The sequence below is a fragment of the Triturus cristatus genome, chromosome 8 (genome assembly GCF_964204655.1).
Source record: "Triturus cristatus chromosome 8, aTriCri1.1, whole genome shotgun sequence".
Classification (NCBI taxonomy): Eukaryota; Metazoa; Chordata; class Amphibia; order Caudata; family Salamandridae; genus Triturus; species Triturus cristatus.
The window spans coordinates 293,312,379-293,327,939 of NC_140591.1; the positions used below are offsets into that span (position 1 = coordinate 293,312,379).

General features: G+C 49.3%; 1 protein-coding gene across 3 annotated transcripts in view; it reads right to left on the reverse strand.

Annotated features, from left to right (window-relative positions):
* CPAP (centrosome assembly and centriole elongation protein) overlaps window positions 1-15,561 on the reverse strand; it is a 521,976-nt gene that overhangs the window by 300,373 nt on the left and 206,042 nt on the right. For all 3 annotated transcript variants that reach the window (XM_085621543.1, XM_085621542.1, XM_085621541.1), the window contains 2 exons: window positions 15,017-15,149; window positions 9,352-9,517 (listed from right to left, as the gene is read on the reverse strand). In XM_085621543.1, coding sequence (XP_085477669.1) covers window positions 9,352-9,517; window positions 15,017-15,149 — 299 coding nt within the window. The remainder of the gene's footprint in view (window positions 1-9,351; window positions 9,518-15,016; window positions 15,150-15,561) is intronic.

The following is a 15,561-nucleotide window of genomic DNA, read 5'->3' on the forward strand; positions in this document are numbered from 1 at the left end:
ACTATGCGCTTCATTCCACACACCCCCACTCACCATACAGCTTCATCAAAAAGATCTCCGGGGCGTGGCCAGGCGCCGTGAGAAATGGCCGCCTGATCCCGGAGCTCCGCCGGGACCGTTGGTGTCCCTACATATCCGGCACCTATCCGCGCTGAGGGGATTGCCTGTGAGGGCCCCCCCGGCTCCCTCCGGCCCAGTGCCCCTACAGAGTGGCTTATTGGACGCCTGCGACCAGCGGACGGCTCGAAACAGCGGCCGCGACGGGCAGAGGCGACTCAGTGCCTCGCCCCCTGGAGCCCCGTGGCCGCTCCCGGCGCCACCCGAGGCCCCGGCTTCTGGCCTGTGGCTCGACGCGCCGGAGGAGCGCCAGCGAGGGGGAGCGCGGCCTCGCCTGCAGCGCCGGGGCATCGCTGGACTCGGGCCTCCGGGCCACACTGGCGGCACGACCCGGACGCCTGGAGGGCGGGAGAGCTGCCACGACGACTGCGGCCAGGAGACGACCCTGAGCGAGGAAGGGGAGGCCATATCTTGCTCGACTGCTGCCGCAGTGCTGGGGAAGGACCGGCGTGAGCTGCTGCTGCGGGGGGTCCTGCATCGCTCGCCAGGTGGGGGCGTGTGATCGTAGCTGGAGGCGGCTGACATCGGGGAGCCGGCGGAGTGGAGTGGCGCACTTCGTACCCAGTGACTAGGCTGCTGGGGCACACGCGGGGACCCCCTGCCCCGAGCCGATACCTTGAGAGTGCCGGTGGGACACAGCTACGCCACACGTGGAGGTTCGGAGCTGGCGCGCACCTGAGGGAACTTAGGCGCAGAGGCGGGCGGAGGCACATTCGGCCCCAGGGGCACCCGGAACGCCATGCGGCCTAAAGGTGGCACCACGACCCAGACTAATAAGCTGGACCAATATACCATAGCCAAGGCGACGCCGCAGCCGGGAGGGGCGACAAAGGAGGCTGGGGGTCCGGCGGAGCCCACCCTGACGTCCATAATGGCCGCAATCCAAACCCTGGGTACCAACCTGGAGACCAAAATGGATAAGATCACGATCGAGGTGAACCTGCTCCGAGCCGACTTAGGGAACACCACGGACCGGTCCAAGGCCAATGAAGTGGACATAAAGGCGCTGCAGGACTCAGAAAAGCGGCTCGAGGGTAGGGTGAATGAGCTTGTACACCAACACCGGCTGATGGCCCTGCGGCTCGACGACCAGGAAGGTAGGGCCCGGAGAAGCAACATCCGCGTGGTAGGTGTGGCGGAAGGCCTTGAAGGGGACTGTATGGAGCTCTTTTTTGAAGACCTGATCCTTAGCCACCTGAAACCCAAGAGACTATCTAAGCTCTTCACGATCGAGCGGGCGCATCGGGCCCCGATCCCAAGGCCCAAACCTGTGGCCCTGCCACGGACCATCATAGCAAAAGTACTGAACTACCGGGACTGCGACGCAATATTACAGGCGGCGAGACAACATGGAGATCTACACTATGAGGGAGCCACGATCCGCTTCTTTCACGCTCCAGGTCCAGGGGGAAAGACGCTCCTTTCAATGGGTCAAGGCGGCGTTGCGTGATCGTGGGATCAGGTACATGATGTTCTTTCCCGCCAAACTGAAGGTTATAACTGGCGGTAGATCCCTCTTCTTCACCTCGCCGGCAGCGGTGCAGGAGTGGTTAGACGCGGGCGAGACGGCGGAGGCTTCACGGCGGGACGACGCCCAACGGCAAGGCATGGGACAACCCTCCCAGGGGCCGGCGGCGGGACGAGCGGAGGGTGGTGAGCTGAGTCAGCGGTCATGGCGTTCCAGATCTAATAGTCCCCGCTGGGACTCACCCAGAGACGGTGCAGCGAGATGAGGCCACGAGAGCGCAGACAAGACGCCGTCGGACAGTAAAGTATAAACTGTGTTCTTTTGACTGTAAGACTTGGGGGCCCCACGGGGCGGTGTGTCTGCCTGTCGGCTCATGTATGGGCTGGGCGCCCTGTTTAGCTGAGGCACTGCGGGCCCGAGGGGGTGAACGCGCTGGGGCACCACGGACGGGCGACCAGGAGGGGGCTGGCCCACGAACTTCCCAAGTAGAGTTCCTCGGTGGGATCCACCGGGGCAGGGTTGGGCGACAGGCGCTCTGCTAATTGGGGTGGTGGGTAGTTCGAAACCTACGGAGCAGGGGGCAGGGAGGGGGGGGGGGGGTTTGTTTTTGCAGGGGGGGGCGGAGATGTTGGGGTCAGATTCGGGGGGGAGCGGGTGGCATGAATGGTTTGTTAGTTTATTTGACCTTTTTCACACTAGGCACTTGCGGGGTGGGAACCAGGGAGGGGTGGGAGTTGGGGATTCTTGATGGTCACACGAACTATGTTGTCAAGTATGCGGCCGGGGTGGTGGGACGAAGCACCCTAATAAGCAGGAGCTATGGCTAGGAGATGGGGAAAAAAGTTTGAAGGTCCTCAGTTGGAATGTTAATGGCTTGGGGGACAGACTCAAGCGCTCTATAGTCCTACAATTCCTCAAACGGCACCAGCCGGACGTAGTGCTCATGCAAGAAACGCACTTGATGGGGAATGTCTGTCAGGCCCTCAATAGATGTGGCTACACTCTAGCAGCACACTCAGGCTTCACCTCTGGATCGAGGGGGGTGGGGATACTCCTGCGTCGCTCGCTGCCCCTCCATATCGACCTCACCAAAACGGACCCGCAGGGCCGCTTCACGGCTGTATCTGGGCGTTGGGAGGGCCGCACGCTTAATCTTCTCTCCGCATACGTCCCGCCTGGCCTTCAGGCCCGGGCCTTCGCAGACCTGGGCACGCTTCTCCTTTCCCCTACCGAGGGTCAGCTGGTGTTGGGAGGGGACTTTAACGCAGTGGTGTCGGGAACCCGAGATAGGCAGCCCCCCAGAGACCTGCCCCAGGGGCAAGGGTGGTTGGCGGACTTTGAGGCCTTCAGGCTTACGGACGTCTGGCGCCTGCTCCACCCCACTGATAGCCAATTTACTTTCTTTTCGGGGGCGCATCATTCCTTTTCAAGACTGGACTACATCCTTACCCTGCTGCAACACGATATGGTGGTGCGGGAGGCAGAGCTCCTGCCTAGAGGCATTTCCGACCACTCGCCGATCCGTACACATATCACCTTTGGGAATAACCGGGAGGGCTGCATAGCACCAATAAACGCCTGGCACCTTAAACATGAGGACACCAGGAAGCATATCTCCGACTCCATCTCGCATTACTTCGAAGAGAATGCTGGATCGGTTGAATCCCCCGTCACCCTGTGGGAGGCATTCAAGCCCGTGATAAGGGGGGAGGCGCTGTCGGCCATAGCGGCGAGACGGCGTGAGCGAGGCCGTCAGGTCACGGCACTTGAGGCGGAATTGGAGGTACTGGAGAGGGAGGCGCCGGACAGTGGGGACCTGGAGGTCAGGCACACACTGCAGTTAAAGGCGGCGGAGTACAAAGCACTGGTGACCCAAGAAGCCCAGACCGTGGCTCGTCACAGGCTTGGTAGAGTATACGATTAGGGCGACAAAGCCGGGAAACTTATCGCCTGGCTCGAGAGGAAGCAGCAGGCCGGCAAGGTGGTGACGGAGTTGCGCACCGAGTCGGGGATCATACTTACAGAGCCCCGGGAAATAGTCGAACAGTTTGCTAGTCATTACCAGCAGGTCTACAGACGTGAGTCGGACCGGCCGGAGGAGGACTCCATGAACCTCCTCACCGATATCCGCCTGCCCACCCTATTGGAGGCAGACCAGGTGGCTCTGGACAGCCCGATCACCGAGACCGAGCTGAAGCGAGCGATAGGAGACCTCCGCCCTGGTAAGGCGCTTGGTCCCAATGGCATCCCAATAGAGATTTATAAGCTCCAGCCGGACGTCACTAGTAAGCACCTGAAACGCATGTTCGACCGTAGCAGGGAAATGGGGGTGCTGCCCCGGGACCAGCGTATAGCGACCATTGTGGCAATACCGAAAGAGGGGAAACCCAAAGACTCCTGTGCGTCATACAGAGCAATTTCGCTTTTAAACGCGGAGCCCAAAATTCTGGCGAAGACGCTGGCCAACAGGCTTAAGTCGGTGCTCCCCTCATTGGTCCACCCCGACCAGTCGGGGTTTATGCCCCACCGCAACACGGCCCTTAACATCAGGAGATTGAATGGTGTACTAGGGCAGTGCCACAGACTACAGGAGGACGCGGTGGTGGTCTCCTTGGATGCCACCATGGCCTTCGACACCTTAGAGTGGCCGTATATGTTCGCGGTCCTGCGCAAACTGGGCTTTGGACCTCACTTCATCGCTTGGGTGCGTCTACTGTATGCTGAACCCCTTGCGCAGGTGCTGGTAAACAATAAGCTGTCAGAGGTTTTTACGCTGGAAAGAGGGACTAGGCAGGGCTGCCCCCTCTCCCCCCCCTTCTTTTCGTCCTCTCCCTGGAACCACTCGCGGCCTGGATACGGCAGACAGTCACTTTGAAAGGCATAGCATGGGCGGAGGGGTGGAAGAATAGAATATCCCTCTACGCCGATGACATACTCCTTTATCTTTGTCAGCCGCGAAGGTCGATAATTGTGGCACTCGACATCTTTGCTAGTTTCGGTCGCAATTCTGGATACCGGGTCAACTGGGCCAAATCACACCTATACGTCCTGCATGGGGACCCTCCGAGGCTACCGGACACTTGTCCTATAAGGGTTGCAGAGGACAGGTTTAAATACCTGGGAGTGTACATCACCGCTAATAAGGCTCTGTCGTATGAGCACAACCTCAAGCCGCCGTTGCTTCGGCTCCAGAGGGAGGCCAAATCCTGGCAGCACCTACCACTGTCCTTACTGGGCCGGGCAGCCCTATTTAAGATGCTCGCGCTCCCACGGTTTCTCTATGCGCTGCAAAATTACCCGGACTTGGTTCCGAACAGCTACTTCGTAGCGATCGAGGCCGCGCTGCGCGACCTCCTCTGGGCTGGGTCACCCCGAATCTCACTTGCCAAGCTCACGCTGGGGTGGTACGGTGGCGGAATAGCCCTCCCCGACATCTGCCAACATTACTGGGCAGCCCACCTATCCACGATCAATCAAGGGACCTACGGAGACGGGAATGATCCAGCCTATGGTATGGACAGATGGCTGCTCCCCGGGGGGGAACTATGAAATGGCACTTTACTCTAGGCGAGGAATGCGCCGGCTAACCGGACCGACACTCCACTCGGTACAGATATGGCGCATCGCACAGAGGAAGCTCGGCTGGTCAGGAGTCCTCACTATGGCCACGCCACTTTGGGCCTCCGAAACATTGGGCAATCTGAGAGGCACCAAGGGGTTCCACAACTGGGACCTGATCGGCATCTCCCACATTAAGGACATCTGGGGCCCTACAGGGATCCGCACGTTTGCCCAAATGCGAGACACTTATGAGCTGGCGCAAACCGAATACTTTAGATACTTGCAGGTGTGTCACTCCCTACAGGCTAATATCCCTCCGGAGACCAAACTTCCACAAGCCTCCCCGCTCGTAAGGTAGGCTGCTGGATGGCCACCTCACAGAACGCGCCATATCCCTCACCTACAAAAAACTTATCAATAACCCCCCCCCGATATGCTCCTTCCCCTCAGGGAAAAATGGATAGCCGAGGGGCTGGAGATAGACGATGAGGAGTGGCTTTACGCCTTGGCTTCCCGCGTGAGGTCGCGATATCAGCCCGACTGCGACTTATCCAACTGAAGCTCTTACATAGAGTCTACATCTCCTGTACGAGGCTCCACATGATGGGGAGGGCGGACACAGTGCTCTGTAGGAGGGGCTGTGGGGGTACGGGTACCTTCTTTCACGTGTTGTGGGATTGCCCGAAGATTCAGCGGTACTGGAGAAGGGTGGTGCGGTGTATGGAGGAGGTATGGGAGGCGGGAATCCGCCTGGAGGCGAAGAGGTGCCTCCTCAATATATGGGAGCCAACAGACCTGCCACCAAAAGGGAGACTTTGGGTGACGCTCGAGCAAGTGGTAGCGAAGAGGAACATAGCCAGGCTGTGGGGTAGTCCTATTCCACCCAAACTCTCAGATTGGCACAGTGATATGGACTGGTGCATGCTGCAGGAAAAGACTGTTTAGTCGAGAGGGTGCCCCCGGAAGTGGATCGAAGTCTGGTCCAGGTGGAATGATTTCAGGGGGGGCATTTGTGAGCCTCCTTCCGGTGCACAGGAAGGCCCCCGGGGTTTGTAAAACCCCACCGCTCTGGTGCTCCGTGTGCTAAAGAGAGGGATGCGGAGGTCGCATCACCGGGACATGATACACATACGGTGTCTAACGTGTTGACCGTAGTTACGGGGGGATGGGGGGAGGGCAGTTTCATCATTCGGCGCCTTTACGCCTGTTGGGGCACTATGTTTATGATGTATGGATGTGTTAAAGGAAAATGAGACCTGCAAGATCCTTCGCTGCATTATGAAACGTTCGCATCGTTTAACGCCGCCGTACCCCCGGGTTGACGGCATAGGGCTGTGTGCTTTTGACGACTAGTTGCAGTATGTTCTCTGCGGCCGGCCCGTTGGGTTGTAGGCTGTGAGCTGTGTAATGTGAATTCTGGAATAAAGGTCTTTAAAAAAAAAAAAAAAGATCTCCGCCAAAGAGCTCCTTCGTGGGTGCCCATCGGGCATTGCAACGCCGGCCCGAGGAGGAGCAGGCCCAAATGGTGAAGCATGACACCTTTCAGGGAGAGTGAGGGCACTTCCTCCACTACAGGGTATTCCACAGACCTGAACACTCTCACTTAGTCTTAGGAACTGCACACCATCTTTGTTGGAAATAATTTCAGTTATGGAGTACGTGTGCTGGACCTGCTTAAAAAAAGCTCCTGGTTCCTCTCGTTTTGAGAGCATGTTTGGTATCAAACATATTGGAATCATAGCCGGTGTTGGAGGTATGATTCCATGCACTAGGGGAGCTCCTCCTGGAAGCCCCTAGTACTCCAGGTAACAGCCTTCCAGGGTCTACCAGAAAGCTAGTGCTGCTGCTGGCCCCAGAAACAATTCTGCTCTTAGACTACTGAGCTGAAATCGAGCAGGGGAATGTAGGACAATAGGTTTCCTGTCACCGGGAGGTGTGACCACCAACCAGACAGGACTGTATAGGGCTGGGGTGGGGGGCAAGTGTCAGCGCCACCAGACTGCTTTGAAGAGCACATTTGGTGCCCTTCTTGCATACTCCAATTTGAGCCAGTTCAGGGAGTCCTTGGCTCCCACTTTGGCGCGAAACTGGACCAAGGACACCCTCTGTCCAGCCCCTCTTCTGGGAGGAACCCATGAATCGTTCCAACCCTTTCCCTAGGGTACATAAGGGCTTACCTGTGGGTGGCTCTTCAGATTAGTCATTTTGAAAGATTCAAACCCGAAACCACTTCAACTTCGACCATCTGGGCACCTTGGATTTTGCCTGGAACCAAGACTGCAGCAAAGAAGACTCCTGCTGCTCCTGGTCTCGCTGTCCTGCAAGTCTTTTTTGTCGTCTGTGCCTGTGCTTCATCCAGGCTCCTCTTCAGGCTTGTGGGCATCAAAGACACCCGAAGGAATCTTCCTTGGAGTGAAGGAGTCACGTCCCTCCATCTGCAGGCACCGCAACAAAGCTGACTGGTCTGCTGCTTCTGCTGTCTCACGGACTTTGAAAGGCTCAGTATACAGGTGGTGGTTCTGCAACTCCCTCGAGGTCTGACCTGTCCTCTCAGCAAAGTTTGAGGCCAGTATCCCTCATCAGAACCCCTAAAATAGAACCCTTGTCCACCGCGTCGGCTTGCCGTTGCCAAGGCTTGTTGAATCTGTACTCCAGAGATCTTCGGACTACAAGAAGCTCCAGCCTCCAGCATCTCTTCCTGCCAAGATATTCATCCTCGCTGCATCCTCAGCACTGCGGGCCTGCATCTTTGATGAGCTGCTCGAGGTCTTCTTGTGACTCCTGTGCCTTCAGACTGTGGTTTCTCTTGACGGTCTTCTTTGGCTTCAGTGGGCTCCCCTGCTTGCTCGGGCCGACCCGGACTCTCCTGCAATTGGAGAGTCCCTTGGACCTTGCAGGTACCGACATTGCACCTTTTTTGTTTACCATGTCTGTTGCTGCTGCCAAGACTTGTTGGTGCTCCCACCAGACACCGACCGCTGGTTCTTGACTTCCGACATGGGACAGGCAGTGAACGGCCCCTGGGCTCCCACAGCGTCCCCTGATCCTCACAGCTGCAGCGACAAGATCACCATCATCACTCCTGTATCTTCCTAGCCACCTCTGAGTGGCACTGACTCTGTCCCCTCTGCTTGCAGGTTCTTCACTTCACGAATCCACCCTTGGATTCCACCGGACTCTTCCACCTTCTCCGCCAGCGTCATCATTCCTGAAGTCTTCATTTGTGGTCTATGGCGGTTTCCGACGTCACTTTGCACCTATGCACAAGGTTTCTCTGGTATAGGTTTCCTGTTTCCTGGTGTATCCACAGGTGGGGTGACTCTCCAACCTTCCATCTTCCACAGGGTTTCTTCAGAATTCTCTGGGAAGGGTCCTTCTTGAACACTGCAACCGCGACTTTCCCACTGACTTGCATGGAGTACGCGGCTGTGTTTCCACCCTGCACACAGCCTCCGTGGGGTTCATGGGTACTTACCACGGATATTTCCTTGTGCCCCTAGCTCTTCTGGTCCAAGTCCCGACTTCAGTCGCAGTTCGCATTTTACTCTAATATGGTGTGCGGTAATTACAAATAGGTCGCAGAAAATTTGCTAGGAATCCATGATTCCTGTAGGAGAGCAGCATGGTACAGAGCAAATTCTGCCTAATTTTCTACATCCTTGCTATTTTTGTTAGATATTTAATGTGGTGCAAAATTTACTTTGAGGAGGAATAGCACACTTTCAGAGAACAGGGGGTAGCAAGGAGAAAGTATAAGGAGAAAGAGAAAATACAGGAAAATAAAGGGCATTGAAGGGGATTGCATGCAGTTTGGACAGTACATGCATTTCTTTTCTTTACATTTCACACTTACACATATTCACTGCACAAATTTAATTTTAAAAGAGAGGAGAAACAGATTTTGCATGGAATCACATTGTTGCTTGATCATATGTTAAAGCTATGATTATACATCAATAGCTCCTTTCCCTTTTACTTCCCTAATGATTAATTACATTTTAGAAAATTGTTTCATATTCTCAGACTGGTTACTAATGCAGATTTTTTTCAATGTTTACAAAAAACTCTATATATGTCAATCCAGCAATGTTTTCTTGGAACACATGTTGAGAGTTGGAATGGATGCATCTTATTTGCATAGATTCAACATCAGACACTGTTAATGGGGTTCCCTGACCGAAATATGCATTTATGAAGTGCACTACCTGGATTTCATCCCGTTCCTTTTTGTCAGGAATGGCTCGTGCGGCTGTTGCATACTTTTCAAAAACCTTTCGTTCTTTCTGAAGCTTTTTCATTTCTTCTTTTTTTAATTCATCAATCTGAGCCAATTCATTGCCTTTTCTTTGTTCAAATTCAGCATATTCCCTTCTGAAATAACAGAAAAGTTGAAAATGCTTAAGGAACTGAACTTATTGCCAATACATTCATAGTGAGGATGGTGCATTTCAGTCACAAATGTATTAATGAAACACAGGACACTAAGTTACTATGCAGCTAGGTTGCTTTTACGTAAGCATGCAAGCAGAACAGCGATTACAAGGTTCAGAAATACACAAGCAAATTATTCAGTATGCTATCTGTCCCACTAGCAATTCAACATCTAAACTGCAGGATCTCTACTGAATACAATAAGAAAAATTAAAACATGCTGAACCACTAACAAATTATTACAACCACATACCAGTTAACAGTAAGTTTTCAAAAGCCATTTGATGTAAATCGTTGAAGTACTCTCGTGGAGAGGTTCATGCTCTACTAACACTGTTACAGGGAAAAATAGAATTTCTTTTTAAGCTCTACAACGTTTCACATTTCATGATCTACATCATCTGTATATTTGCTCTCCCCATAGTAATCTGAACTAAAAGACAACAAAGCAATGCAATGTGTGACCTTTCTTCTCGCTGCCTCCTCATAACCCCAAAAACACCCCGCTCACTGACAGGGGCCTGGACATTTGCAATGTATGGAAAAAATAACAAACATGCGAAATGTGCTGCTGGGCCTTGGGGTGGCCCAAGTAACTTAAGGACCTATGGGTGAATGGGTACTGCTCAGCGAATAGTCTATCTGGAGGGTAACCTGTATAGCAGGCAGCTGCTCGGTGCCAGCTGTGTAAAATGATCCAAGTCGGTTGACACTAGCATGTTGGCAGCATCTGGGAGTGCCATTGCCTTTGAAGGGATTCATGTAGGACCAGAAAGGAGTGCAATGCTGGGCCATAAGGGGTGCAATGCCAGCATCAGGGGATTCATATATTTTTCTCCATGCATGACAATATAGTTCATTTTCACAGGCAATTGTATGAATCAGCAGTCTTCATTGCCAATTTAGGGCAAGCCCCTGCCTAATTTTGCCATGGAGGTCAAATCTTTTGCTATTAACAACAATTTCAAAATGGAGCTGGAACATTGTTTAAAGGGTGATAAAGAAGTTTTATCCATTGGAGTGCTGGAAATGAACCACTTCAGTGAGGGCTACCGTGGTCAATTGGGGAGGTAATGCTGGCCTATTGGAGGTTAATGCTATTGAATGAAGTCAGTGAAGATCAAAAATTGTAGGGAACATAATAAAGGTTTGCAGGTGGATCACTCTATCCCTTGTTACATGCAGTAAAGGAACGCATTAAAATTATGGCATTACCAGCAGCAGATCAGTTGGCTCTGAATCTTGTTTTTGGTTGGATTTTGTGCCAGGAAAAGATTGAGCCTCATCAATAACACAGATAAATAAATACATTAAAAAAATGCCTGATTATTTTGAAGTAAATGATAGTAAACCAGTGCTGGTGTGATAAGGTAGTTTGATTCCCTTTAAGTCAATGGGGGTGAACCTTTGGCAGGAGTGATATACTGCAATATGACACAATTTAAGTCAATGGTATTTAACCATTGGGGAGACAGTAATGCGTACATCTTCCTGTACTAGTCCTTTTCTATAAAGAAAAGCTGTAGGATGTTAGACATTTATGGCCTGTTGCAAAACTGTTTAAGTTCAGAGTCTCTATTTCCCATTCTACCTCCCTCAGAAGCTTTTGACTGCTCAACCTTGTTACTCAAAAAGTCAAGTGCAGAAAGAATATGTTTGGTAATCAGCTTGCTAAGCCATAGTAGGTCAGGCCATGGGACATCAGTGGTAAAAGGTTCCAACCACCATGGTTGAGAACAGCAACTCCTGTTTGCAGTGTAGTCCAGATGTGTTCCGACAGAGAAAATACAAACTACATGGTGAAAATGAAACTCCAGGAACCTCAGGCAAAAAAGTGGAAAGAAATTAAATACAAACAAAAGCCACAAAGAGTAAACGGCCTATGCAACAATGGTGAGAAGTGCAACAGAGTTGTGAGAACACAGTGAAAGTTTTCATAAATGGAAACTGATGGGGGGGGGGGGGGTAGAGCTTAAAGGGAAAAGATTTTAAACTGTGCAAAATATATTGAGAGATGTGAGGAATGGGAGGTGTTTTGATAACGTTAGGCACTGGAACAACTGGTAGATGGTTCCCCCACTTGTATTACTCGGCTTGGTATACTTGGTGGAGTGCAACACATCTTTTTGGCATTATGAAGTGATTGTTTTCAGAAGATCAGATATTGCAAAAAAGAAGTAGAAGTGAGCACTTTAAACTCTGTGAATATCTTAAGATAAATTTTGTTCTGGCTTCATGTTTGCTTTTCTGAGTGGTGTTCAACTTAGCAGTTTGGGGGGTGGGGGGGAAGAGGGTGATTAAAGGGATCTCCGGCACACGGGTGGGTATGTGGGCTCTACATTACACACATGATGTTAACACAAACAAACATAACTCCCAGAAGATGAATGCTAATCATCATCTAAATGTAAGATATTAGGAGAACCTTCACAATTCTTTGTAGAAATGGTGAACCTAATCTCTTTTAATTTGAAGGACCCCAATGGTCCAGTGAAAAGAGGCCCAGTAAGAAGCCCAATAAAGACAGACCAACAGGATAACATTTGCCTTCAGGAGACACACAGGTAGCGGACAGGGAAAGATGAAATAAAGAGCATTCTCAATCGATTCCTATTCATCAGCTATTCCAAAACACAACAAAGTGCCTATTTTGTGCAAGAAGGGATCTCCTTTTATCACACTTCACTCTACGCTGCAGAGAGCACTCTAATGCCAGCCAATCTCAATATATATGCGTTATAGTCCTACTCAAACTTAGCGCACTACAAAAGGACAACATAGAAACGCCTATTATAATGTGTGGAACAATCTCTGGTAGGAGATAAAGCCCTAGGTCTCAACAGATTTACAAGAAACGTTTAAAAGGCATACCTAACTCATCTAATGACAAAACTAATTAGCATTTTTAATTACTTAGAAAAGCATGGAGTCCTTTTAATAATATAGCAGTCACCACAGTCATTCCCAAGCCAGAATACAAAGTTTTGCTCATCCTACAGATCCTTAGTCCTCCTTAATGTTGACAGCAAGCTATATACCAAATGATGTTTTAAATTGGCACTCATATTTGCCTATTGGCTAGTCTGAATCAACACAATAAACATGAACATATTACTATGGGTCTTATACTTGTTTCAGGTTCTCTCAAAGTAGATAATACATTCTTGGGCAAATTAAAGGACCCTATGTCATGTCTTGTATGGAAGGATGATTGACCCAGGATTCCCTTGCACCTGGCACAACAATCAAACACGTGGTGGGGGTTAATGTACCTAATTATTTACGTACCAAGCAGGAGCCTAGCTGAAGATTATAGTAGAGTGTTCTGAGATGGAGACATAAGACTTGGGCTCGTATGGCTCATGTAATAGATGGCAGATCATTATGAGGATTGACCTGGCTAGATAAGGGGAGGGACCATCAAATGTATTTCTTAGACCACCAATGACTACTACTGTATATGTCTGGTAGAGGGCTGCAGGGAAGCTGAGCTTTACAGCTTTTCCGCCCCCCGTACACCTTCACACTATAATGGTGCAGCAGAAGATCCTGGTCCATTTGATACATCAAACCTTATTCGAAGAGAGTTTGTTAAATCCTTTACACAATGTGAAATAGACTTTTGGTGAGATGAAACTGAAATAATTCATTAAGCACAGTTGTGTTATTTGGTGCTGAATCCTCATGTGAAGAAGCAGCTGAAGAGACTGGAATGTTGCCACTAGGAATCAGTTTTGGGACCGACGTATGTGAATCAATTAAATCATATAAGTGTACAAGTCACCCATGCAAATGAAGGGGAGTTACTTGGGAGGTGGCATCTGCAGCAGATTTTAGGTACCCAAAAGTATGACTGTAACATGGATTAAATACTTGTAAAAGGCACAGTACCTGCAGATATAACTGATGGTTAAAATTCAATAAAAACACTTATGGAAAAAAATATTCAATCTCCATCCACTGCTTTGGAAAAGGCACTCTGAATTTAGAGAAAGGGGGCTAGAATGTAGAAGCATCTGTTGAGGATTTTCTCTAACACCTTGGCTGGAGATCGTCCGTAGTTGGTGAGAGTTGAAGGGTCTGTTTAGGGTTGCTCCAGTAATCAGCATAGAGTTACATGTTTCCAAGCATCTGGGAAGGCAGTGGAAGAGATGGAGGCATTCAGAATGGGTGGGAGCATGACAATGATTGGTTGCAAGATATCAACCTACATAATAGTAACTACCAGAGTAGTACTGTAATTCTTACAAAAGGCTGGATAATCAATTTGATATGTTTAACCTGACAGCTGCTGATTACAATTATGTCTGGAGGAGCAAGGAAAACAATTTATTAAGCTTACATCTGGCTCAAAAATGCTTAAAAATGAACAATAACTCTAAGCTTCATTAGTTGAGAGATACAGCTTTTTATGCCTACAATATTTGATGGATTCAGTGACTAAACAGGCGAGGCAACCTGAAATTTAGGTAATGTCATTAAGGTGTTGTAGCTATGTCCCTAGCTGATTAAAATAAGTCATTGCATCAGTTGTAGCTTATGTGAAATGGACACTGAATCTTTAAACCACATGCCTTACCTTTAAAAACATTTTGTTTACAATAGGACAACAGCACTTGTTATTTATCTTAAGAGTGTGGGGATTCAAAAGGGTTTGTAGTCCCCTGGTCTGATATTTTCGAGTGATGGAAAAAGGATAGCACTTGTGAGAGCAGTTTTATATGCTGATGATAGTGAGTGACTTGATTTTAGGGTCGATTTAAAAGGTCCTAATGATTGTTATTTGCAGTTTTACAGAAGCATTTATAAAGTCTTTCATTTATTTCCTTTTGGTTTTATTTTGGCCTACATCATCAATCATGATGAAAATGTTTGATTTCCTAAAGAAAGCAACTAAGTATATTAATGAACCTCTACCAAGCCAACATAACACAGCAAATCCAGAAACTCTTGGGGAGCCGGGGAAGCTTTTAGTATAAAAAGCAAAAAGAGGATGGGAGTCTACTGCCTCACATCCCAGCACTCAGTCGGCCAAAAGCATTATGGTAAATGCAGTTCATGATAACACTTACTTCAGTGACAGTCTTTAGTTTGTCACCCACATTAGTGCAGCCAGCGCTGTGTATGTCTAGACACGTGTTTCAGGATGGGTGTCCTTCTTCAGTAGAGAACAACACATTGTTCTGGGGATGCTGGAAACGCTGCCCAAAGTCTCCTCAGGTCACTGTACCACTCACAGGTACATGAAACTTTTAGTATACCCAGCTCCAAGAAGATACAAAGATAACTTCGTAGCAGAGTATGAGATCAAAGTGTTAGAGTTGCTTCAACAATGCACCACTAAATTCTATATTTCTGCCACATCATGGTATTAGCAGTGACTCAGTTTACAGATTGATAAATAATAAATACCAGTTATTTAAAGCATTATTGAGTTACCTGAAATTTTCCATGGCTTTCTCTTGGTCGGCACGAAGTTTGGCTAGCGAAGCATTCTCAAACTTAAATTTTTCAACTTCCCTTTCTAGTTCAGCAAGCTTCTCTTTTAAAATCTGCGATCGAAGAATGTCACCTAAAACCAAGAAATAAGTATGTATCACTAATACACAAAGACCTCACAGTAACTATCTCAATCCTAAAAGTAGCAAAAAGCAGATCCAATAAATTGTTAAACTTCTCAGAATGGCCCACACATCCAGATTACAGACCAGGGCTTAAAAATAGAGCTCAGAAGAATGAAGGTAAAGAGGATTCTGAGCATATAATACAGAAGTACAAACATTTGGACTAACTGGGTTTCGTTCCCTACTAAAACATACAAATGTATTATATTGTACAAAATGGGTACCTGTCTGTAGGAGTAGCTTTGCAGACTTTCTGGATTCAAATGTGGTGTATTATTCTGCCATCTACTGGTTGGGTCCAGAATGGCCCCATTCTTTGTCTTTTTTTAATTTATTTTTTTAGCTGTCATAGTCAACCAT